The following is a 25,461-nucleotide window of genomic DNA, read 5'->3' on the forward strand; positions in this document are numbered from 1 at the left end:
TCTGAATTGGTTAGTGCAGTGGTTTTCAACCTTTTTTTAATAATGGCACCCCTACTCAATTTTCTGCCTGTTAGATCTGATTCTCTCTCTATCTCTCTGTATATATATATAATATTAAAAAATATATGTTATATGATAGTTATTACAATAATATAATTATAAAAATTACATTTCATAATACAAATTATATATATACAGTATATAATAATTTTATTCTTTATATAGAGGTACTAAGTAAACATCAATTATAGATCACCACAAAATTAAAAAGATACTGTACATCTTTTTATAATGATATAAACATATAAATTAAAAAAATATATAATAATAAGTTTAAGTAACTTAAACCCAAATTACGTGGCAACCCCGGAATGTTGTTGCGGCACTCCGGTTGAAAACCACTGGGCTAGTGCATCATTAATAAGTGTTTCTCGTGTGAGAAGTGCTGTTTGTTTGCAGTGCTAAGGCAAAATAACCCAGAGCATCACAATCTTGAGAGATGAATCAACTTTGAGAAATTTACACTTTTTTAATAGTCATTTTAGTTTAACACAAATGGGTCTTTGCCCTGCATTAAGATGAATTTGTTTAAAAATAGTAAATGTATAGAAAAAAATTGAAAGAGTAAAGGATATTATTATTATTAGCTATATGGTGCAAGGAAGCCTGAGGCTTATACTGCACCAACAAAAAAAAAAAAAAAAATTTCTGAATTACCCTGAGAGAGAGAACAAGAGTCAGAAGAAGGGAATCACCAAGAAAGAGAAGAATGATGATATCCAGCTCAGGACCCTGGGTGTGCCAAGCCCATTACTCACCAGATGTGGGCCCTGGAGTTAATAGTTGTAAAGTGGTTAAGTTTTGAAATGACTACAACATATTTGATCATTGACAGGAAAAAAAAAAAAATAAAATAAATAAATTTAAAAAAAAAATATATATATATATATATATTAAAAAAAAACCAAGAGACATATAAAAGCTGGTACTAGAATTAGTATTAAAATGGCAGAAATTATGCAAGAATACAAAGCAGAAGCAGAGTATGGTTTCTGCCATTTCAAAAAAAGTCTCTCTCTCTCTCTCTCTCTCTCTTTTCATATTTTATTTTCCCTAAGTTTATATGTAACCCTTTAATCTATATAAGCTCTGATTCTACTTCACTAGATGGTAGTTTGTTTTAAAACTGGCAACTCTTTGCCAGTTTTAAAACAAAAGACCAAAACTTTTATTTTTCTTTAATTTGTATCCATGTATCCCAATCTGCATTCTCTTAGAAAATCAAAATATGTCTCCAATGTGAAGTTAGCTCATATGTTTTTAAGGCTTTAAATACTTCAATAATATTTCAACATAAGTGTTTGCTTTCTGGACTTTGACTAGCCCTGCATAAATGGAGAACCCTTCTGTAAGAGCATTCCTTGGCCTACAGATAGTCTTGCTGCTTTCCTTTTTATCCTTTAAGCAAGCTAATATCATTACAACTGTATTAGTTTAGCTCTAGCTAAACAAGGATCCTTACAGATTTATACTATACATTTGTTTTGACACTGATTCACCAAGAGTAATTACCACTTTAGCCTGCCTTCCTCTGGCAACCTTTTGTGTTTAAAGTGATTACATATTTAACCTTATGAGTAAAAAAAAAAAATACTGGCACAACAAGTTTTCATAAGGCCATAAACTAGTCACCAACTGACTGCATGTTTATGTAAAGCTGACTCCCATCACCAGCACAAACATCTGTCATGAAAAGTACTGTAATCCTTAATGAAGAAATATTTTAAGTGCTATAATTAAGCAGACTTTTTTTTTTATTTCTGTAGTTATATTAATATTTAGGCAGCTACAGCTCTGTCATTGCCAATGTGAATATAAGACTACTGCTGTGGTAGGAAGTCTGTAAACAATACTGGAGGATAAGTATAATTCTTGAATATTTTCTTTTGCAAGGTTCTGTAAGCATATAAATAATACTGTAGTGTTTTATGAATTTTGCATAATACATATATTGCTATAGCAGCTGGGAATAGTGTAGTACTCTTTCTTTAGTACTAGCGTAAAACAGCATTACTGGTAATTCAGTGCTATAGGATTAATTAAATAATTTTAACTGAAGTCATGTTGCAATCAAGCAGCAAAGCATATGATCTAGAGTAGCAAGAATGCTTAGCATGGGGAGGGGGAATTACTGAAGGCAGTTCTACAAATCAAGGGCTTTATTGCATATACTGTGCATGTGGCATGTATGAAGACCCTGACTTGAGCTGGATATAATGTCATAAGAGATGCCTTTGTGTGTACTAAGTGCACAGAGAGTGAGGAAATTAAGCAGAAGTTTAGCATTTTATTGGATGAATTTGAGTGTTTTAAAAAAAAGGTTGTTGCCCTGGAAGGAATTAAATCAGGGGACTCGTCAAGCATTCAGCTGTCCACCTTAATACTGAAGCCTATCTTCATGCATCTGGCTGCACAGAGGGACCACTGTCAGCAGGATATGCTGGTCCCATAGGAGGTAGTTATTCCTAGTGATAATTTCAAGGAAGTAGGCAATATTTGATACAATAAGGATTGGTAGAAGAGGACCAAGGTATGCCTGTTTGGGGCAAAAGTTTGTATATTGTAGAAAAATTATCATCCTTTAAGAGCACCAAAGGTGATATTGTTGTGCAATATCACCTTTTAAAAATAAAGAGTTATGGCTGAATTTGAAAATGTCAGGAATTTCTAGGCAATTTCCTGAGAGTTATGAATAGGAATAATTATATTTATTAAATCGTTTTCTAATAATAAGGACTTTTTGATGAGAAAACATCCTTGGTGGTATCTACTAAATTTTGGACTGTACTAAAACCACTTTGTCACAATTTTGTGAGGAGAAAATGATGTTGAATGATGTCATTTCCGGTTCGAACATCTTTGACAGCACCTACTAAATTTCTGACCATAGTAAAATCAATTTGTCATGATTTTGCGGTGCGGAAATGACATCATTTGTCGGCATTTCTGTTTTGTTGATTTGGTTGACAAACCAGACAGAACACCAAGAGGTGCCAACGACGTCATTTCCAGTTTGTCGATTTGATCGACAAACTGGAAATGACGATTTTGTTTGTCGATTTGATCGACAAACCAGGAATGATGATTCTGCGACACGATTTTTTCGATTTGAAGCACCATTCACGTGACAAGGCATGGATGGTGCTTCAAATCGAAACATCTGTCATTTATCTAGTATTATTTATTGTAACACGTGAGTATTTTTGCGAGTTTGAAGCTTGATGCTCCTGGCGCCTTGCTAGCGGAGACATGTCGATCATTGCAATTGCATCTTCTTTGTTCTTGCCCAAAGGATCTTTGGGAGCATTATTTAGCCACAGCAAAATGTGTTTGTGTGGATTACTGCAATGCTGAAATTCTACATTCATACTAAATGTTATGTTAGTGACATGCTAATGTCACTAACATAAATTCGGTAGACTAATTAGCAAGCTTAAGCATAAAACTTTACATTGTTCATGTAGCTTGCTTCATCCTCACTAATGATGCACCCCTTATTCTGTAACTTGTACAATAGCTGAAGCAAGCACGGCCAACTGATTTCATTGGCTCCCAGAGTCAAGAACACTGCCGGTTTACCAAGCTGTCTAATCATAGTGAATAGATCGCACTTACACTGAGCCCAATAGTAGGTCAAGTTTGGAATTGTCCTTAGGAAGGACAAATTATTTTCGATAGACCTGATAATGTATTCTTTGGATCGAACTTGCATGCGGGTCAGTTTTGAACTTTACCTATATATTTGAAAGCCACCGACCATCAAAGAGTCTCTTGTTCTCAATCTTATTATCTTCATTGATAGGGGAAGGAGATGATATGGAGTAGCATCGCATCAGTCAGATCGTCTGATCATCAATGGAGTCATGGATAAATTCTCTCTAAGCATTCTGAATTGGCCAAGATAAATAGAATGGAATAGAATCTTTAACTGCACCATGATATATATACAATCAGTCTTGTCATGGCATGGCGGTGCTAGGGGTTTACAATACATATTTACAAAAGAGATACACACAAGAAAAAACATATAGTTACATAAATAAAGATTATTGGAAGGCAACAAAGCACAGTTCCACATTTCAGCTCGACAAGGATTCCCTCCCTGTATTTTTTATTGTTGATCACTTCTTGGAGGTCACTGTTGATCGCTTGCAGTGAGGGCAGCATTTGGTTAGGCAAAGTACTAGCCGGTTATGGTTTGCTAGCAGCTGTGCTGAAGACCAGAGATAAGGAGGAGGAATGTGCCAAGAGCAGTGATCCCAGAAGTTCGGCTCTGTAATTTTACCGGTGGCTATCTTGATGGTGAACCGATGTAGGATCGGAGCCTGTGCAGTTGAAGGGCATCTGCTAACTGCGTTGATCTGAGAGCTGGAGAAAGGTGGAGTTTGGTGTTAGCCCATTTCAGGAGCCACAATTCGGCAGAGAATATCCTTTTAATGTTGGATTTGGTAGCCGAGGCCCATATCTCTGAAGCATACAGTATTGTCAGGTATAGGCTGGATACGATGTATCTTTTTACCAGGTGTGGGTCGTTGGTGTGGAGCAGCTGTTATTGGGCAACCCAGTGTAGTGAAGTCAGCCTTGACTGTATGAGGTTTACGTGATTGTTGAAGGATAACTTGGAGTCGAAAGCGGCCTTCAGTGGAACATTTTTGTTTAAAACCATATTGATACGGTAGTGTATAATTACACTTAATAACCAATCATTTAATCTGAGGAGTAACAATCTTTCAAAAATCTTTGACATATTTCGAAGTAAAAAGATAGGCCTGTATGCTCTAGGTTCCGACAAATCTTTGCCAAGTTTAGGTATCAACTTTAGCAAGGCAACCTTCCAATATCCAGGAAAGCTACCAGCTAAATAACACTTATTAAAAATCTCCAACATCAGATGTGGATAGACCTGAACCATTTTGAGTATTACATTATTTTCAACAAGATCAATACCTGGAATTTTATTGATATTAATACCCAAACAAACTTGTTTAAGATCATTAACCGTAAATAAAGTATCCACACCTGAACCATATAATAAGCAACATAATTACAATTATCACACCATATATGCAATTGATTTACAGTATCATCCCCCACATTATCATCTGGAAATAAACAGTTAACTATACCAGCAACTGTTGTCTCCCACTCACTTGTTTCACAACTACCTGAATTAATAGTAGATAACAGGGGACTGATTTGCATTTTATTAGTTACTAACTTATAGACAAGGCCCCAGGGATCAGAGTTACCTGCGCTTGAGACCAAGTTTTTCCATGATTCCGTTTTACTTTTAAGTATTAATTTATGATAAGCTGCCCTCTTAATTTTATAGATTTCTTTATAATACATGGCTTCCTGCAAACCCCATGACCTATGACGCTGAAAATACCTCTCTACACTTAATACTTAACTGTTCATTCCACCAAGGAACCAACTTCTTTATTCCCCTCCTTTTTTAAACTGAAAAATAAAAAGCCCTGTAAATTATGTTCTGAATGTAGAATGCAAATTCCTCTGCATTCATATTAGACACATATTTATATTGATCCAACTCAATTTCCTCTTTTACCAAGTTACAAAACTTGTTCCAATTAATACTTTTATACCCGAACCTTATAATTTCATTATTTTGTGAACAGGAATAAGTCTCGTCCATTGTAAGTTGAAATATGATGGCTCTATGATCACTAGTTGTAAAATCCAGCTCAACACTCCAGTTTATAATTCTGTGTGGGTGAAATTGGGCAGAAGGGCATAAAGGAAGAAAGAGAGAGACCAGTGTTATGATGCAATGAGAAGTGAAGGCTACCATGCAGTGTATAGGAGTGGCCAGAAAGATGCACAATGTCTTATCAATGATTTAGTCTACCTTTGTAACTAGGAAGAAGGGGATTTAGTTCCACTAACACGTTAGTGGTGACACCGCATTGAGAATATTGTATTCAGATTTGGAGGCTGTACCTAAGGAAAAATGCTGAGCGTCTTTAAAAGATCCAAAGATGGGTGACTTGTCTTGTGAGAAGAGTAAAGAGACATCCATATGAGAAGGAAAAAGGGTCGGTTACATGGATTGCAAACTAGGTATCTTGGTGTGTAGGGAGTGAATTCTGATTGAGGTATATAAAGCACTGGGGAGGGTGGGAAGCAAATTAAAAGATGGTAGGATTTTCACAATGAAATGGGAAAACTCCACCATCTGAAAACCAGGGAGTACAGATTTAAACTTTTTTTTAAAATTTTTATTGTAATATGTAGTTCCAGCCAGCTTTCTGGCCAGAGCAGGTCATGGAGTTTTGCCAATGATATATAGGAATTTTGCTGGCAGAGACAAGGAGGTGGTTATACCTTGTTGGCAATGGTCAGGCCACACCTTGAGTACTGCGTACAGGTCTGGAGGCCTCATTTTAGGAAGGATGTAAGTTGCTATAACGAGTACAGAGAAGGACAACAAGATTGGTGAGAGGAACAAAGGGATTCTCTTACCAGGAGAGGCTTAAATTCTGTAAGTTGCAGCATCTGGAGACTAGGCACCTGTGAGGTGATCTGGTCGAGGTGTACAAAGCCTTGAATGGTTTGAGAGGTTAAATGCAGATGGAATACTTCCACTTGCTGAGATTAAGAACCTGAGGGAGCATAGCTTCAAATTGAGGAAAGACAGTTCTAGAATAGATGTGTGGAAGTTTGCCTTTAGCCAGTGGGTAGTTGATTGCTGGAACAGACTTTAATCTGTTGTTGCGGAAGTTGATAGATTAGATAAATTTAAGGCTGAACTAGACAAACATTTGGAGTGACCGGATAGGTGAAATGGAAAGGTTTTTTTTTTGGCTGATGCTCTATGAGCTTGCTTTCTTGCATCATATGCCTCAACTAATGTTAATGATCTTTCATTCCTAGCAAATGGGTTGGTTGTTATATTATTTACCCCCATCCTCCTCCTGCAACTAGGGTGGTATTCTTCCCCTTTGACTGGTGGATAACCCCACTGCCATCTGTCAACTCCTTCCCCAGGGCAGGATGGGCTTTCTGTCCTGGGGGGGCCCTCTACTATCCCCTTCAACCAGGCGGGTGCCTTCTGCCACCCTCTCTCTCTCTACCACTTTAACTGCCTCCCACTTAATGTTTTGCCCACTACTACATTCAATCTTTCACTTTTTTTTTTTTTTACTGGGCTCTCCCTGTCTGTTGCCTTGGCTACCACAGGGTTCGTCCCACTAGTGCTTTACACTCCCTATTGCCCGGCCCCATAAGAAATCACTAATCGACATAAATCTAGCCTTTACAGAGTTTTGTATTATCACATTGCCTGACATGGAGTTGGGGGAACCCCAGAGCAGCATTATGTGCACTATGCCATCAGTGATGTTTAAAACACTTCTGAAGCATATAGAAGCTCTGATGACGGATAAAATTCAGCTTGTTTCAGTAATATATGCAGGTATGAATACATTAATAGAATGTTTTCAAACTTGCAGAATAAAGTGTCATTTATTGAATAGGGAGGTCAACCGTGATCACAATGTACTCATGTGGGAATTACTTTTAGAGATGTAACTACCATCAAGGCTAAAGGGAAGGGCTTTTGCTTTCGTAAAGGTGACTACAGGGGCCTCAGATAGTTTTTAAATTCTGTACAATGGGATAAACTGATGATGTTACCAACGTTGAATTCTAAATGGGAAGCCTTCAGGGACTTAATTTTGGAGGCTACTAGATTTTTCATTTCAACTAATCAAAAATGTTCAAGGTTTACACCTAAATGGATGTCATATGAACTAATGAGGCTTGTGGCAGAGAAGAAAAATGTATGCAATACATATAAAGTATCAGGTGACACAGAAGCCTATGGCAAGTATAAACTAGTCTGTAATCAAGTCACAAAGGAGGTTATACAGGTGAAAGCAGGTTATGAGAAATCCTTGGGAAAGGATGCAAAGAAAAACAGCAAAGAGTTCTTTACTTATGTTAAACTCTAGAAGGAAAGGGACAAATCAGATTGGACCACTTAACATAGATGGGTTGACTATTGATGATCATGCTCAGGTAGCTGATAAACTAAATGAGTATTTTGCATCTACATTTACACATCAGGAGTTATTCAATGAGGGGGGTGCCAGAAGTTTATCAAACTCTAACAGGAAGCTAAGTGATTTTGTAATAACTGAGAGCAAAGTTAAGGAGAAATTGTTGAAGTTAAGCATAAAAAAGGCACCCGAAATGGACAGGATCTATCCAGTTATATTAAAGGAGGCAGCAAAGGAAGTAAGCAAACCCTTAGCCATAATTATAAGAGTTTCCTTGGACTCCAGGGAGATCCCTATGGACTGGAGGTGTGCAAATGTATCACCAATTCACAAAGGGGGTTCGAAAGGTGATACATGTAACTATAGATCTGTTAGTTTAACGTGTTCTGGGGAAAATAATGGAATCACTGGTTAAAGAAGCATTGCAGAACCAGCTATACAAGACTGCAGTAATAGTTAAGACACAGCATGGGTTTGTTAAAGGGAGGTCTTGTCTGACCAATTTGATTGGATACTATGATGTGGTCACAAAGGAACTCAATGCCCAAATAATTTAGATATCATATACATGGATTTCAGGAAAGCTTTTGATACCGTTGGACATGGAAGACTGCTGTACAAATTGGAGAGGTATGGCATATTAAGGGTTAGTTGCTACAATGGATAAAGGGATGGTTGAGTGAAAGATGACAGAGAGTGGTAACTAATGGACACTGTTCTTCGTGGACAAATGTTATTAGTGGAGTTCCCCAGGGTTTGGTGTTGGGTCCATTGTTATTTTGTATATTTATCAATGATATTGATGAAGGTATATCAGGATTAATGTCAAAGTCTGCAGATGATACAAAGGTTGGCAGGGTTGTAAACGACAGTAAAGACAGTATGCTACTTCAACTGGATCAAGATAAGTTGGGCAAATGGGCTGAAAAGTGGCAACTGAAGTTAACATTGACAAATGCAAAGTACTGCATATGGGTAGCAATAACCCAAGAGAAACTTACCAACTACACTCAGGGAAGTGGAAAGTGAAAAAGACGGCGGGGGGGGGGGGTAATTGTGCAGCCAAATATGAAGTTTGCTGAGCAGTGCAGGGAGGCTGTCAGGGCAGGTCATGGAGTCTTATCAGTGATATATAGGAATTTTTCTAGTAGGGACAGTGAGGTGATTATCCCATTATACAAGGCAATGGTCAGGCCACAGAGTACTGTGTATAGGTCTGGAGGACTCATTTTAGGAAGGATGTAGAGTTGCTAGAATGAGTACAAAGAAGGGCAACAAGATTGGTGAAGGGAACAAAGGGGTGCTCTTACCAAGAAAGGTTTAAGTTCTGCAAATTGCAGCACCTGGAGAGTAGGCACCTGCGAGGTGATCTGATTGAAGTGTATAAGGCCCTGAATGGGCTGAGCAAGCTGAATGCTGATGGGATTCTTCCTCTTGCTCAGATTAAGAACCTGAGGGGGCACAGATTCAAATTGAGGAAAGACAGTTGTAGAATAGATGTGCAGAAATTTGCCTTTAGCCAGTGGGTAGTTGATTGGTGGAACAGACTTCCATCTTTTGTTGTGGAAGTTGATAACCTAAATAAATTTAAGTCTGAGCTGGACAGGCATTTGGAAAGAATGGAGGGGTGAAACAGGAGGAGTTTTTTTTTGGCTGATGCTGCATAAGCTTACTTTCTTGCATCGCATGCCTCTACTAATGCTAACCAATGAAGTTCAACAAAAAAAAAAAAAAAATAGTTTTTCAGTAAACTATAATTTAATTGATAGGTGGGTGTAGCAATGAAAGACCGTCTCCTTCATTTCTCTCTTTCTCCAGTCAGCATATAGCAGGAAATGAACTCAACTTTATACATCGCAATGACAGTGATATGGTTTCTATTTTTTTTTCTGCGCTATGTTCATTGTGCAGAACTCAACTCTCTAATAAAAGCACACAGTCATGAATGCTTAACCACATCCCTGACAAACTCAATTTGTTTGCATTCATATTTATAATATTTTTTCTCTACAGTATTATGGCACAACTGGGTAAACCATTGTGAACATGACTTATTTACACATAAAGCTCACTTAAATTATATAAATGATTTAAATGAATACACGAAAAACCCAACTCTACACTATGTTATTAAAATGATTGGGACACCACAGGTTATTTACATTACAGATAAAATATTGACTATGCAATGATGTAGGGTGTTAGTAGCAAAAGCTATATATGCAACTGCAAAATGCATTTTCTTTAATGAGTATGAATGCAGACAGGCAGGTGGGTGCTACATTGTAGGACTCAGTGTCAGATGGATTTTTGAGGTGTTGAAGTTCTGTGTATCACTGTATGGAAGTGGAAGATGAAAGCACCTGCAAGAATTGAACCATGAAGCAGCACATATTTTGAGAGAATGAAGCCTCAGAATGGTCACATATGTTGTCAAACAAAATCATTACACCTGCATCAGGAAATCTATGTGCCTACAGGGAAGACCGTCAGCTCAAGTACCGTACTCCCTCAGTGTGGTTTCATGGATAAGCTGTAGCACACAAATCCATGATCACAAAAGTATATGCTTAGCAAAAGTTACAATGGCGTCATCCTAGCAGAAACTGGATTTTAGAAGGGTGGAAATGTGTTCCAAGAAGTGATGAATCACAGTATGCTGTTTCAACCTGATGAAGACAGTGGATCTAGTGAGAGTCAGGAGAACACTTCCACACGGCTGTTTTATCCCAGTTGCGAAGTATGGTGGTGGCAAAGATGTGATGCATCTTGTTCACACTATAGTGTTGGACTTTGAATTTTGTAAACCATACAACAAATGGAATATGTTATCATGATATTGTAGACAAGTCTACACCTCTTGTGCTAATGGAATTTTATGGTGAAAGGCAATACATGGTTGAAGTAGGACAATGCTCCTTAAATGCAAAGTATGATCACCTGATTTGATGAGAAACCAGCAGAATGGCTAGCTTAGAGTGCTGATTTTAAGTATACTGGCTATTTATAGGATGAATTGAAGAGGAAAATACATCTGTTGAGATTTGCTAAAAATTGGGGAAACTTTCTATTATAGTGAAGGGCCTATATAATATTAGAGTTGCCTTTTTAGTCATTTTTTGTGTCTCTTTGTGTCCTAATACTTTTTGATAACACAGTGTATGAGTAAAACATAGAAAAGACAACTTGCTCGTACACATTCCCAGCATGTTATTATCTTTCTCACCTTTCCCATCTGTCTCGTGTGAATATTTGCTCTAAATAATCTCCCCACAATGCCCAGGCCTTTACCAGAGTATCATGAAGCTGCACTGCTGCACTGAAAGATTTGTTAGCATCATCTGAACGTCCTATTTGGGCTAAAAACATTCCTTTAAGCGAATAAAATTCTGCTGTCATTTCTTTTGTAAAATACTTCAGGTTTGTTGATTCTATCACTTCTAGACCCTGGAAAATTAATGTAAAAGCTTTTGATTATAACAGTAAGAAAAATTTGTTGAATACTAAAAATGCTGGGACATGGTAAGAGAACCAATCATCAACAAGGGAGATAGCTTTAAAAAATAAGATATATTTACATATATATTTTTTTTTGTGGGAAAATATTATTTGTACATTCTATAAAACAATAAAGTATCTTCTGTGGCTTTATGATTCCAAGCTTAAGTTGTCCTTATTCCTTTCCTGGACTATGTCAGTTGTGTCCAGTCACTTCACTGTTCATACCATCTATACATAATGGAAGAAACCAGTTCTGAACCCTATGAAGTCTGGTACATAAATTATAGTCTTCAATCATTTGTTAAATTAATATTCTGCTAATATTTTCTTCCAATCGATTGTCTTAAATGGACAATATATTCTCATCAATTCTTTATGAGATCCTTTGCTAGAGAAAATTATTCGTTTCAACTTTTTAAATTTAACAAGGATACAGACACTGATTTATTTTTACCTGCACCTTCATATGAAAGATTACTCAAACAATATTTAACACTTTTGTAAAATGTGGGCTTCTCCCACTGTTCATTTCATATAATTGCACTTTAACTTACAATAAAAAAAAAAATTGTGAGAGTTCAATAAATTCAAATATCTTTATAAAAACTGCTCACCTTCAGTTATTCAGACTGCACAGACAAAATCTGTCTAATAGTTGTAATATATTTGCTATGGTGTTTGCATATTTAAGAATTTTAGATGTGATTTTTTTCTTTATGTACATTCAGATTTTATTTTCATGGTCTCACCTATTCATTGATTACTGTAGTTCTGTCATCAGAATGTCATATTTATATTTACATATCTATTATATATAACAGCACTTCTCAAACTGTGGGGCGCGACCCCCCCCCAAGGGTTCGTAGCTGGATATGGTTGAATGTTTAATGTATAAAAAATCACCTTTATTCATAGGAAAAATCAGTGTCAAATCTTAGATATATTATTAACACTTGCTTCACTAACAAATCATGAGGCACAAGCCCCTTTTCCCTCTTGCATGGCCAAATAGGTGATACTAAAGATAATATATATGATGTATGTAATGGTACTCTTACAAAAGAGAGTGACATAAGGTTAAACATCATGAAATTTCTAGCCTTCCTCTAAATAATGATTCCTAATTGATATTTTTTGTTTATTTCCAATAAACAATTGGCTATCAAAGTTATTCGGATATTTTTTTATGTCCCAATTTTAACCTCAATGTAATCATTAGCTTTACTCATGGAGGAAGGGGATGGGGTTGCATAAATTCATTTAACATTTTAGGAGGGTCAAGGTATCACAAAGTTTGAGAAACGGATATAAAATATATTACATATTTATTAGATAAACATAATAAATAAATAAGTATATCCAATAGCTGAGATCAATATTATAAGCTTTATCAAGCAAAATGTATATATAAAAGTTTGCATTAATTTATTTACATTTGGTTCTATATGGATGTTGAAATAAGTTTTTCCCAAAGGTGTACTGTATCAGGAAATAAAGTCTTGGATCATAAACAATTTAAACTGCATTAACACTGATTAAAGTTTTTAGCTAAAAAGAATGCAACAAAGACATGGATTAGTATCTTACTTTTAATTTTTTTTATGCAAATGAATTCTCCTCAGCACTGTATGTATGTATATACAGGGTGTTTCAAAAATGATGGTCAATAATTTAAAGGTGAAAAATACTAACTAAAATAAGCAAAAAAGTCCCAGTGAACATCGGGCCGCAAATGAACCGTTTTCAAGATAATGCACATTTTCTGTTAAGATCTGCCACTGACTATGGCAGCACTAGTTTAGCAAAAAGCTGTGAATCCTTTGCTAAAGGGTGGTTTTATTAAACATAAGGTAATACATTTTTTTAAATTTTTGGTTTCGACGCCACAGGATTTTACAGATGTTACATGTTACAGGATGTTCTTTCTAATACCCTTTCCTTAACATCAGGTGTTATGCTTCTGGGCCTACCTGCTCGCACTCCATGTGTGAAGCACCCATGTTCTCTAAGGCGTTGATGTACCCCGACGAATGTGCACCTGTTGGGCTGCCTTCAGCGGGGAAATGCTTTCTTGGTACAAACATGCAGCCTTGAGTGCACTGCCGTTGGCTTTACCATACATGACGTACATGTCCAAATACTCATTGTTGCTGTAACCTCTTTTCATGTTGACTATCCTTTGACAAGTACTAGTATGCTTGCTATGTCTCTGAGCATTAAGAGAGGGGAAACGGAAAGAATGAGCATAATCTAACCAGAAAAAACAAGTCAGCGGTGGATCCCAACTAGAAATGTGCAATATCTCGAAAATGATACACTTAAGGACCCATGTTTACTAGGCTTTTTTTGCATATTGTAGTCTGTATAGTTCCCCTTTAAATAATTGACCATCACTTTTGAAACACCCTGTATAAAGATTTTCACTTAATTTACTTACTATATCCTGTAAATAAATGCAATGAATGCAATTTACTATGTCCTGTGATTCTGCTACATTTTTTCCATTCTAGCGTATGATTGGAGAGATGAAGGGAAAAGGTTTACTACTGATCTATCTGATTTTGTTCATGACTGTTTTAATATCTGTATTTCTATTGATGGAAAATTGAATCCATGCTTCTTTTTTTGCTCTTCTTTCTTATATGATGGACTTCTAACCTGAACAAACAAGAAAAACATAAAATCAAAAGAAGTGCATCCAGTTGATATAGATGAGCAGTGCACTGTTGAGTCAGTTTGGTGTGACATAAGCACTGCGAAAGCAAAAATAAGAGTAGGAGTGTGTTATAGGCCTAATGACTCGAATGAGTACAATGAACAATTGTACAGAGAAATAGAGTGGGCAAGTAAATCGGAATGTCTTATAATGGGGGATTTTAACTTTCCAGATATTGACTGGAACTAGTGGGTTGGTCACTCACACACTAGTCAGACTTTTGTGGATTTATTGGATGATTGTTTTCTGCAGAGCAGAATGTTCGAGAGGCAACCAGAGAAAGTAATACTCTTGATCTGGTTATCAGCAGTGATCATTCGTATATTAAGAATTTGCAGATAAAGGAACCACTAGGTGGCAGTGATCGCAGCGTACTGATGTGGGATTTACTTAAAGATTTAATTACCATCAGGGGTAAAGGAAAGGGTTTTTGCTTCCGTAAGGGCGAGTATAGTGGTCTCAACTGACGATGTTACCAACAGTAAATTCTAAGTGGGAAGCATTCAAGAAATTAATCGTGGAAGCTACTAAAAGTTTCATACCTATTAAGAAATATTGTTCAAGGTTTAGGCCAAAATAGTTGTCTAATGAACTAATGAGACTCGTAACAGAGAAGAAAAATGCATGGGACGCATATAAATTATCAAGCGACTCAGAAGCCTATGGCAGATATAAGCTAGTCTGTAATCAGATCACAAAAGAGGTTAGGCAGGCGAAGGCAGATTACGAGAAATCCTTGGCAAAAGATGCTAAGAAAAACAGCAAGGATTTCTTTACTTATATGAACTCTAAAAGGAAGGGGATGAATCTGATTGATCCACTTGACATCGATGGTTCGACTGTTGATGATCCTGCTCAGATAGCTAACAAACTGAATGAGTATTTTGCGTCTACATTCACACATGAGGAATTATTAAGGTTTGAAAATGGCAGAAGGTTATCAAATTGTAGCAGGATACTTAATGATTTTGTAATAACTGAGAGCAAGGTGCAGGAGAAATTGTTGAAGTTAAACATAAGAAAAGCACCTGGGGTGGATAGGATCTATCCAGTTATATTAAAGGAGACGGCAAAGCAACTAAGCAAACCCTTAACCATAATTATGAGAGCATCATTGGACTCAGGGGAGGTTCCCAAGGACTGGAGATGTGCAAATGTATCCCCAATTCACGAAGGGGGATCGAAGGGTGACACGAGTAATTACAGACCAGTTAGTTTAACTTCTGTTCCGGGTAAAATAATGAAGTCACTGGTTAAAGATGCATTGCAGGATCATCTACACAAGACTGCAGCAATAATTCCGACACAGCATGGGTTTGTTAAGGGAAAGTCTTGACTGACAAATTTGATAGGATATTATGATGTGGTCACAAAGGAACTGGATGCAAAAAATAATTTTGATATCATATATTTGGATTTCAGGAAAGCTTTTGACACTGTTGTGCATGGAAGACTATTGTACAAATTGGAGCAGAATGGTATTAAGGGTAAGTTGCTACAATGGATAAAAGGATGGTTAAGTGGGAGAAGACAGAGGGTGGTAATCAATGGGTGCTGCTCTTTGTGGACTAATGTTATTAGTGGAGTCCCACAGGGTTCGGTGTGGGGTCCACTGTTGTTTTGTATATTTATCAATGATATTGATGAAGGTATATCAGGTTTAATGTCGAAGTTTGCAGATGATACAAAGGTTGGCAGGGTTGTTAATGACAGTAATGGCAGTGTGCTACTGCAACAGGATTTAGATAATTTGGGCAGATGGTCTAAGAAGTGGCAACTGAAGTTTAACCTTGACAAATGCAAAGTACTGCATATGGGTAGAAGTAACCCTAGAGAAACGTACCAACTGTGTGGTAGTACACTTAAGGTGGTAGAAAATGAAAAAGACCTGGGAGTAATTGTGCAGTCAGATATGAAGTTTTCTGAGCAATGCAGACCGGCTGCCAGGGCAGGTCATGGGGTTTTGTCAATGATATATAGGAATTTTGCTAGCAGGGAGAAGGAGGTGATTGTCCCTCTGTATAAGGCAATGGTCAGGCCACGACTTGAGTACTGCGTACAGGTCTGGAGGCCTCATTTTAGGAAGGATGTAGTTTTACTTAAGCGTGTACAGAGAAGGGCAACAAGATTGGTGAGGGGAATGAAGGGATCCTCTTACCAAGAGAGGCCTAAGTTCTGCAAATTGCAGTGGCTGGAGACTAGGCACCTGCGCGGAGATCTGATTGAGGTGTATAAGGCCTTGAATAGGTTGAGCATGCTGAATTCTGATGGGATCTTTCCACTTGTTTAGATTACGAACCTAAGGGGGCATAAATTCAAATTAAGAAAGGACAGATGTAGAATAGATGTACGGAAATTTGCCTTTAGCCAGCGGGTGGTTAATTGCTGGAACAAACTTCCATCTGTCGTTGTGGAAGTTGATAGGTTGAATAAATTTAAGGAGGAACTGGACAGGCATTTGGAGGGAATGGTGTGATTTTTTTTTTTTTTTCTTTGGCTGATGCTGCATAAGCTCATACACTTGCTTTCTTGCATCACATGCCACTACTACTACTTTTGCTCTTACTTTCTTCTATTGTATTGAACTGGTGGCAATAAGACGTTTATGGAATTAATTCCAGACATTTTTTTCTTGTTTCCATTTTTACCACAGTTATGAGGGTGGTTCAATAAAGAATTGCCCTGACCTAGCTGCAGAGCCTGTTGATTCTTGGCACAGGTTTTAGTCCTCTACATAGCCACCGTGTAGATTTACACATTTTTCCTATCAATGGATGGGGCTATAGATACCATTTTTGTAGAAGTGGTGAGGTTTGTCTCAGAACCATGACTCTGTTGCAGAAATGAGTGTCTTGTCATTGGGGAAGTGGGTCCCCTGAAGAAATGATTTAAGGGAAGGAAACAAGAAGTCCGATGGTGCAAGATCGGGTGAGTAGGCTAGATGGGGCAGCATTTCATATCCACAAGTGGTGCTGCTTGTGCTGTTGCAATTTCAGAAGTGTGAACTGGGGCATTGTCTTGAAGCATTCTCACACCTTTGGACAGCGTGCCACACCTACATGTTTTGATTTTCTCCAGTAATTTTGTGAGTAAGTTGGCATAATAGGCACCTGCAATTGCTCTACCTTTCAGCAGGTAATCAGTCATTATTACGCCTTTCTCATCCCAAAACACTGTCATCAAGACCTTTCTTGCTGATGCTTTCCTTCTTGGGGGGGTGGGGGGGGGGAACCATGATGTCCTCATTCCATGGACTGCTTTTTACTTTCAGGGTCGAAATGGAAATGGTGTATGCAACTTTCATCCTGAGGGATTAGACGAGAGAAAAAGTCTTCTTCATTTTCTTGGCACAGGGCTAACAACTTGTGATTTCTGTTGTCGATCAGCCTTATGGAAACCAGTCAGTAATCAGGGAATCCACCTTACTCAATTTCCATAAATGAAGTTGGTCATGAAGGACTGTTTCAACAGAGCCCACATTAATCTTCGCCTCTTGGGACAATTCATGCACAGATATCTGCTGATCTTCCATGATTAACTATTCCACTTTTGTGATCGTGCTGTCATCAACTTCTGTTTTTGGCTGATGCTGCATTTTCATAATAGGCACCTGCAATTGCTCTACCTTTCAGCAGGTAATCAGTCATTATTACGCCTTTCTCATCCCAAAACACTGTCATCAAGACCTTTCTTTGGCTGAATGGGGACGACCTGGAATGGGCTCAGATTCTACCAATGTCCGACCACACCTAAACTGTCTATGCCAGTGCTTCACAATGCCATAGGATGGGACTTCATCCGTATATACAGCAGTTATCTCCTTGTGGATTTCTTTAGAAGATTCCCCCTTCAAGAACAGATACCAGATTACAGCTCTGGCTTCAACTTTGTCCATGATGCTACTTTGTCACATGTTCAGCTCTGTAAGAGAAAAACAAATTAAGACAGAGGGCTGAAATTTTAGACCTTTAGTACAGAGATATGTATGATGATACACACAAAATATCATGACTCTGCAATGTGTGGAAGTAGGTAAGGGAGATTCTTTATTGAACCACCCTCATAGGATATTTGTAGTTGGATTTTGGCATTTTAGATTCAGCTATCTTTATTAGCTGGCACGTACCATAGTTTACTGACAAGCCTACATGGAGAGATTATACAGTTTTCTCATCAAATATAGCTAGTTTCTTATTATTGATTGTATTCCCCTTATCATTCTTGTTTCAATTTGTAGACAGTACTAGTTAAAATGTTGAAGATAACTTGATAGTGGTTACTGCTTAGGGGACAACCCAAAACTGCATAATCAATAAGAGGATATAAGATCAGAGAGCATATGGAAAGATCACTTTCCAAGTTTATTCCAGTCAAGAAGTGTACACATAGGTATTGATCAGTGTGAGATTTTGTATGTCCAGTAGTATTTCTATGAATTGGCCTAGCTCATCAAGGTGAATTCTACCCCACCATGGTTGGGGTTCAGTAAAGTCTCCCAGAATACAGAAGGGTGGGGGGGGGGTAGTTCACTTAGTAGACCATCAATGTCAAAAAAAAGAATACATATCATTTACAAAGAGGTATATCAAGACAATTGTTAATGTGATACCAGATGCACTATATTAACACATGATGCAATAGAATGTTTTAATTGTTAGTAGTGGACTATGCTTGAAGGGTACTGTGAGTATTGCAGTACCTCCATATGCTACACTGGAGCAATATCTTTCTCAGTGCATAGTATAATACTTAATTAACAGCAAAATCTGAGAAATGAAATTTGTTCCCCGCTGACAGAAGAATATTAGATTATGTTGTGCAAGATGATGACTGATATTACCAAGGTTGCTATGGAACTCTTGACATTTCCATTGGATTATTGTATTCGTTAGTTAGGTTTAGTGGAATTTTCCTTCTTTCTAAGAAGATAATTTCTCCCTGTCAATTTTTGCTTTATCTTTTTTAGGCAATATTGGTTGAGCAAAACCTGTATTGTCTTCATGTATTTTAAGGATTGCATCTTTCTGAATTTGACTGTTAATATCAATGCCATAAGTGCCTTTCTTCTCAATATCTTGACAATATGGGTTGCTCGTTCAACCATTTGTACTGCTGGGTTAATGACCACAAGAATTGAAACTAGGGAATTCTATTCTTAGTTGAGCTTTGCTGCATTGCTTATTATGCAACAAAGCAAAAACCAAAGTTGTGTACTTTCTGTATATCTCTCAGTTGGTCTTAGGTAACTGAGGTCTGTAGGTGGTGATACCCATTTCTCTGCTTCCTGATACATCACATTATTCTTACCTTTATATGTTTGGATTTTAATCCCTTTCTTCATCATTCAGGTATAAAGAGGTGATTATCCCTTTGTATAAGGATGCTTGCCTTCTGGGGGAGGGGGGAACGATGATGTCCTCATTCCATGGACTGCCCAAGGTCAGGCCACAAAAAAGTGCCCAAGGTCACTGCCCAAAAAGCCCAAGGTCAGGCCACACCTTGAATACAGCATAGAGGTCTGGAGGCCTCATTTTAGGAAAGGATTTGGAGTTTCTGGAATGAGTATAGAGAAGAGCAACAAGATTATGTGAGGGGAACAAGGGGGGGGCTCTTACCAAGAATGGCTTTAGTGCTGCAAATTGCACCATCTGAAGGCCAGGCACCAGCAAGCCAATCTGAATTAGGTGTTTAAGGCACTGAATGGATTGGGCAAGCTCAATGCTGATGGGATTCTTTCTCTTGATCATAGGGCACATATTAGGAAGTGTTAATTCAAACTGAGGACAGATAGCTGAAGAACAGATATGCAGAAGTTTGTCTTTGGCGAATGGGTGGCTGAGTGCTGGAACAAACTTCTGTCTGATGTTGTAGTGGATAACTCGAATAAATTCAAGAAAGAACTAAACTGTTGAAGGGAATGGATAGATGAAATGCAGTTTTTTTTTTTTTTTTTTTTTACTTTGGCTGATGCTGTGAAACCTCAGAGGAGTTTATAATTAATCATTTTGACAATGAATACGATTGTTTACTACATTTAGTATTCATACGGGCTAGAACTATGTTCCACTCATGTGCATGTGGTGTGAATACTCACACTTGACCACTAGACTATATCAGGTCTAAAAATTTACTATTCATACTCCTGTATGATCACAGGTTGAGAGCAGTTTACAAGTCATAATTTTGATAACAAATACAATCATTAACTAATTCAAAAATGAAGGGTGACAATCCATGTTTGGACTGGTCACACACAACTGGGCTATGCTCTCTGTTTTTATGCTATTCCCAAATACTGTTGAAATGGTTTTTTGCATATTTAACTGATTGAAGTGTTTTAGGAAAAAAATACTTTGAGTACAGATTATTCTGAATTTTCTTGAAATTGCAGAAATATTGTTATTTTATTTATTTTTTTTTATGTGAACCCCAAACATGAGAGGTATTAGAACCCATAGTACTTAGTACCGTGCTTGGGTTGGAGGTTGAGAAGACGAAAGAAGATATTTGTTGACACTGGACTTGAACTTCTGTAGATTGTAATTTTCAGGAAATACGTATGAAGGAAGGTTGTTCCAAAATACGGCAGTTGAATGAATAAATGAGGAAGATGAAAAGTTGGTTCTGTGGGTTTGAAGTTGGGCAGTAAATGGATGTTGGCTGGTGGCGGCAGGCGTTCGGACTATTTTGAAAGAGAGAGCGGGAATTATAGAAGCCAATTCAGAAGAACAGTGCCCATGGAAGTATCTGTAGAAGAGGCATGCAGCAGAAACAGAACGTCTATGAGAAAGCGAGTGGACTCTTTTAGAGATGAATCATTAATTAACCTAACTGCCCTCTTCTGAATGGAATCAAGAAGCTCGAGAGAGGTTTTGGGGGCACCACCCCAGATGTGGGAACAATATTCCATGGTGGGCGGATTTGCGATTTATACAGAGTGAGCAGCTGTTTGGAAGAAAAGTAACGCTGAGAGTGAAAGAGAAAGCCAAGTTTTTTAAATGCAGAGGAAGCAATATTTGTAAAGTGCTTGTGCCAAGAGAGATTAGAAGTCAGGGTAATCCCCAAAAGAGATATATCATTTTGCCTAGAAATCGGAGTGTCACTAAAGATAAGCATAGGAGCAGAAGAATCCTTTTTGCGAGATATAAGACAAGACTGAGTTTTAGAAGGGTTGAAATCAACTAAGTTGTCTTTGCCCCACTGGAGAATTACCTGAAGATCGGTATTTAAGGAATTGGTAGCAGATTTTCGAAAAGTTGAAGTTGATTGAGCAGGACAAGGTTTCTCAAAATGGAAAGTGGAATGCAATGTGCTATCATCGGCAAAACTATGGATAGGATTTCCAGTCAAGGGAAGAAGGTCATTAATATACAAGAGGAAAAGAGTGGAGGAAAGAACTGAACCTTGGGGGACACTGGCATTAGTGGAGAAGTTAGAAGACAGAGAGCCATCTACCATCACCCTCAGTGAGCTATCAGAGAGAAAATTGGATAACCAATTACTAAAAACAGTTGGCAAACCATAAGATGAAAGCTTGTTTAGAAGACCTTTATGCCAAACACGATCAAAAGCCTGTGAGATGTCAAGAGCAACTACTTGTGTTTCACCGAACCTTTCCATTGAATTAGTCCATAAATGGGTAACATAAGCCAGAATATCACCAGTGGATCGACACTGACGGAATCCATACTGGCGATCGTTGATCAGACGGAAGGTTTCTAGGTAGTTTGAGAGTTGGCGGTTAATTGATTTCTCCATTACTTTAGAAAGAGTAGAAGTAATTGCAATGGGACGATAATTGGATGGGAGGGATTTGTCACCCTTTTTAGGAACTGGCTGAATATGAGCAAATTTCCAAGAAGAAGGAAAAACACCTTTGGAATAAGAAAGGGAAAAAAGGCAGAAAAGAATAGGAGTAAGTTCGGGAGCACAGGTTTTGAGAAGAAGTGGAGAAATACCATCTCGACCTGGAGCTTTCTTAGCATCAAGATTCGTCAAAATCCTTCTGACATCCTTTTGACAGAAGACCACAGGAGGCATTGAATGGAGCGTGTTGGGAATGGTGGGAGGTGTTTTACCAAGATCATTAATACATGAGTTGGAAGAAAAATGGGATGCTAGCAGGTCAGCTTTATCCTTGGCTGAAGTGACAACAGAACCATCTGGTTTGGACAGAGGTGGGAGTAGAGATGGGCAAAAGTTGTGGCCAATAGCTTTGGCAAGAGACCAGAATGCTCAGCTACCATTAGGGCAAGAAGCAAGTTTTCTACTCTTAGCCTGTTCAAACTCTAGTTTGAACTGATTAATAACTGCTTTACAATTGTTGCGAGCTTTGGCCTAGGCAGAAAATGAAACTGAAGAATTAGAAACGAGCCAATTACAATATGCAACATTCTTCTCTTGAACGGCCTTAGCACATTTATTCGAAGACCAAGGTTTAGATAAAGGACGAGATTTTAAAGTGGAGTGTGGGATAAAGGATTCCATTCCGGCAAGAATAATTTCACTGACACGATCTGAGCAAACGTTGACATCAGAAGTTTTGATAAAGTAATCCGACCAAGGAAAAGAAGAAAAGAAGTCTCGCAGGTCATCCCATTTTGCATTCTTGTAATGCCAAACAACACAAGGTTGGGAATAGCCATGAGATAAAGGCTCCATTGGAGAAGAGACAATCACCAAGCTGTGATCTAGAATGCCTAAAGGACCTCTCACTTCGACCATATACTTAGAAGGGTTGTTTGTGAGAAAAAGATCAAGAGTATTGGCTGTATGATTAGGATTGTCTGGTATTCTTGTAGGTAAATGAACAATCTGTGCTAGGTCATTAGTAATTGCAAAAGCCTCAGCATCTCGACCTGCTGGGTCGGTGTGACTAGAAACCGGAAGCCAGCTGGAGTTGTGAACATTAAAATCACCAAGGAAAATTACCTCACTGTTAGGAAAGTTGGACTGGAGAAAGTCAAATTGCAAAGAGAGGAAGTCAAAGAGCTCCAAGTGATTAGTGGAGTTGGGAGAACGGTAGAGACAACAGATGAATTTGACACAATGAGGTAGATAGATTTTAAGCCAGAGAAGATCAAAGAGAGGAGATTCCAAATTGCCAAGTCTCTGACAGGGAATATCAGAACGGACATATGCACAAGTACCACCTTTGAGGCGAAAGGAATCATACAGCGAATAATTTGGGCATCTGAGATGAGCAGTAGTTGAATCAACCGATAACTGAGATTCTGTCAGAAAAAGTACATGGGGTTTGGCAGACTGCAAGTGGAAATGGACATCGTTGAGATTAGAATTGAGACCACGTGTATTTGTGAAATGAATTAGGAAGTGCTTGGGAGGTTTAGATCTTTTCGCAGATGAGCTTGCTCTATTAGTTTGACAATTCATGGTGTATTCAATAGTAAGAAAAAGTGAGTGGGACATGCTGTATGAAGTAATGAAATTTTTGGATATGGCGTACACGTGATAAGAATATACCCAGATCCTTGACATAAAGTGGCCTCGACAATGCTCCCCGCATACACACTACTCGGACTCCCTCCAGTCACTATCTGGCAGAGTAGAGGTAGCAAGATTATACACTAGCTGATCCAGAAGCCTCCTAGAGAGTTACCAATAGGTTCGGTCCAGTGTACTAACTAGCGGCCGGCCTACGAACACCGTTTTAGAGCTGTACCCTCGAAATGTTAGGAATATTAGATCTCACCACGACGTTCATCATAACCTCAAAAGTCATCAATTATACTGCATGATGGAAGAGATAGAGAAGGGTTGACCGGAACTTAGCTCTAGAGACTAAACATGGGTTCCACCACTTCAAGCCTCCAATAAGCAATGTGGTGGTATTTCACCGGTTGATGAGAGTCATCTACCACCTAGTACTGCCTGGTAACATAGAGGGGCGGCGTTCCTCCATGTGGTGTGGGTGCCACACCTCGACCCCTACTTACGTTGGTTCACACCTGGGTGGTCACCCACCATGTACTTGTGCATGGAGGTTATACCCAGGATTACTAACAGTCCCACCATCGTGAAGGTGCAAGCAGAGGATTTGGCTGTCACAGACCGTCCGGACTTCGCCGAAATTGGGTCCACTTGACTTGAGTGTCACCTAAATATCTGTTCCATCAGCGTTTTAGACTCCCAGGTAGCAAGTACAGCTTGTCTGGCATATCTGAGAGAATGTCTGTGACAACCTCAAGGACCATGATGGATAATGTCAAAAGATAGAGTATATAATGCCACTGAACCAAAACTTAAAAATATTTGTTAAATTTTCCTTAGTAACAAAGTACAGTAGAACTGTCGGTTATCCGGAATTGGAAAGGCTGATCTTTTTTTTTTTTTTTTTTATTAACGGTAGTACATTAAGCATCGGTTATAGTGACCACCTTTGCAAATTAATTTTGATCATAATAAGCTGATATATAAGCCTTTTTGTCTGTACAGATTGTACAAACAAAAAGCCCAATAAACTAAAAATTGCAAATTGTTTAATGGTTATGATCTCTAGAATTCTACATGACCTTCAGAAATTTGCTGTAGAAACATATCACAGAGACTACTGGGTTTCTTAGAAACCATGAGTGAATTTCAGATTAGTTTAGTCCCAGATTCAGTAAGAATAATATCGGCCCGAAACTAAGCGATTTATTATTTTTTCTCAATTTTTTATGGTAAAATGTGAACGGGGGGGGGAAAAAAAAAAAGTCTAGTTTTTTTTTTTTTTATTGCAACAAAAAAATGGAAATTATTAACAGAATTAGAAAAGGTGAAATTTAGGAAATCTCTCCAAAGAGTTTAATGTGGATACTTCAACAATTTACGGCACCAATAAAAAAAGCTATTGCAATATCAGAATGTGCCGAAACCTGAAAATGTCGCTTCAGAGAGTGCATTTTATTTGTGGTTTCTTCAGAAGCAAAGTTTAGGTGAACCAGTGTCTGGCCTGATGTTGTGTGAAAAAGCATTGGATTTTAATTGAAAATTAAGAGGTAATGAAGGTTTTAAGGCAAGCACATTTTGGGTTAAAAACTTTAAACTGAGACATGATATACGTGAACTAGATATTCAAGGGGAGAAACTTTTTGCAGACGAATAGGCAGCAGTGTCCTTTAAAAATAAGTTTGCTTCAGTTATAGCAAATTAAGAGAAAGA

General features: G+C 38.0%; 1 protein-coding gene across 6 annotated transcripts in view; it reads right to left on the reverse strand.

Annotated features, from left to right (window-relative positions):
- Positions 1-25,461, reverse strand: part of Nipped-A (Transcription-associated protein Nipped-A) — a 1,216,281-nt gene that overhangs the window by 235,163 nt on the left and 955,657 nt on the right. For all 6 annotated transcript variants that reach the window (XM_090382460.1, XM_090382459.1, XM_090382462.1 and 3 more), the window contains one exon: positions 11,308-11,528. In XM_090382460.1, the coding sequence (XP_090238586.1) occupies positions 11,308-11,528 (221 nt within the window). The remainder of the gene's footprint in view (positions 1-11,307; positions 11,529-25,461) is intronic.

The sequence above is a fragment of the Mastigoproctus giganteus genome, chromosome 10 (genome assembly GCF_048544385.1).
Source record: "Mastigoproctus giganteus isolate SK-2022 chromosome 10, ASM4854438v1, whole genome shotgun sequence".
Lineage (NCBI taxonomy): Eukaryota > Metazoa > Arthropoda > Arachnida > Uropygi > Thelyphonidae > Mastigoproctus > Mastigoproctus giganteus.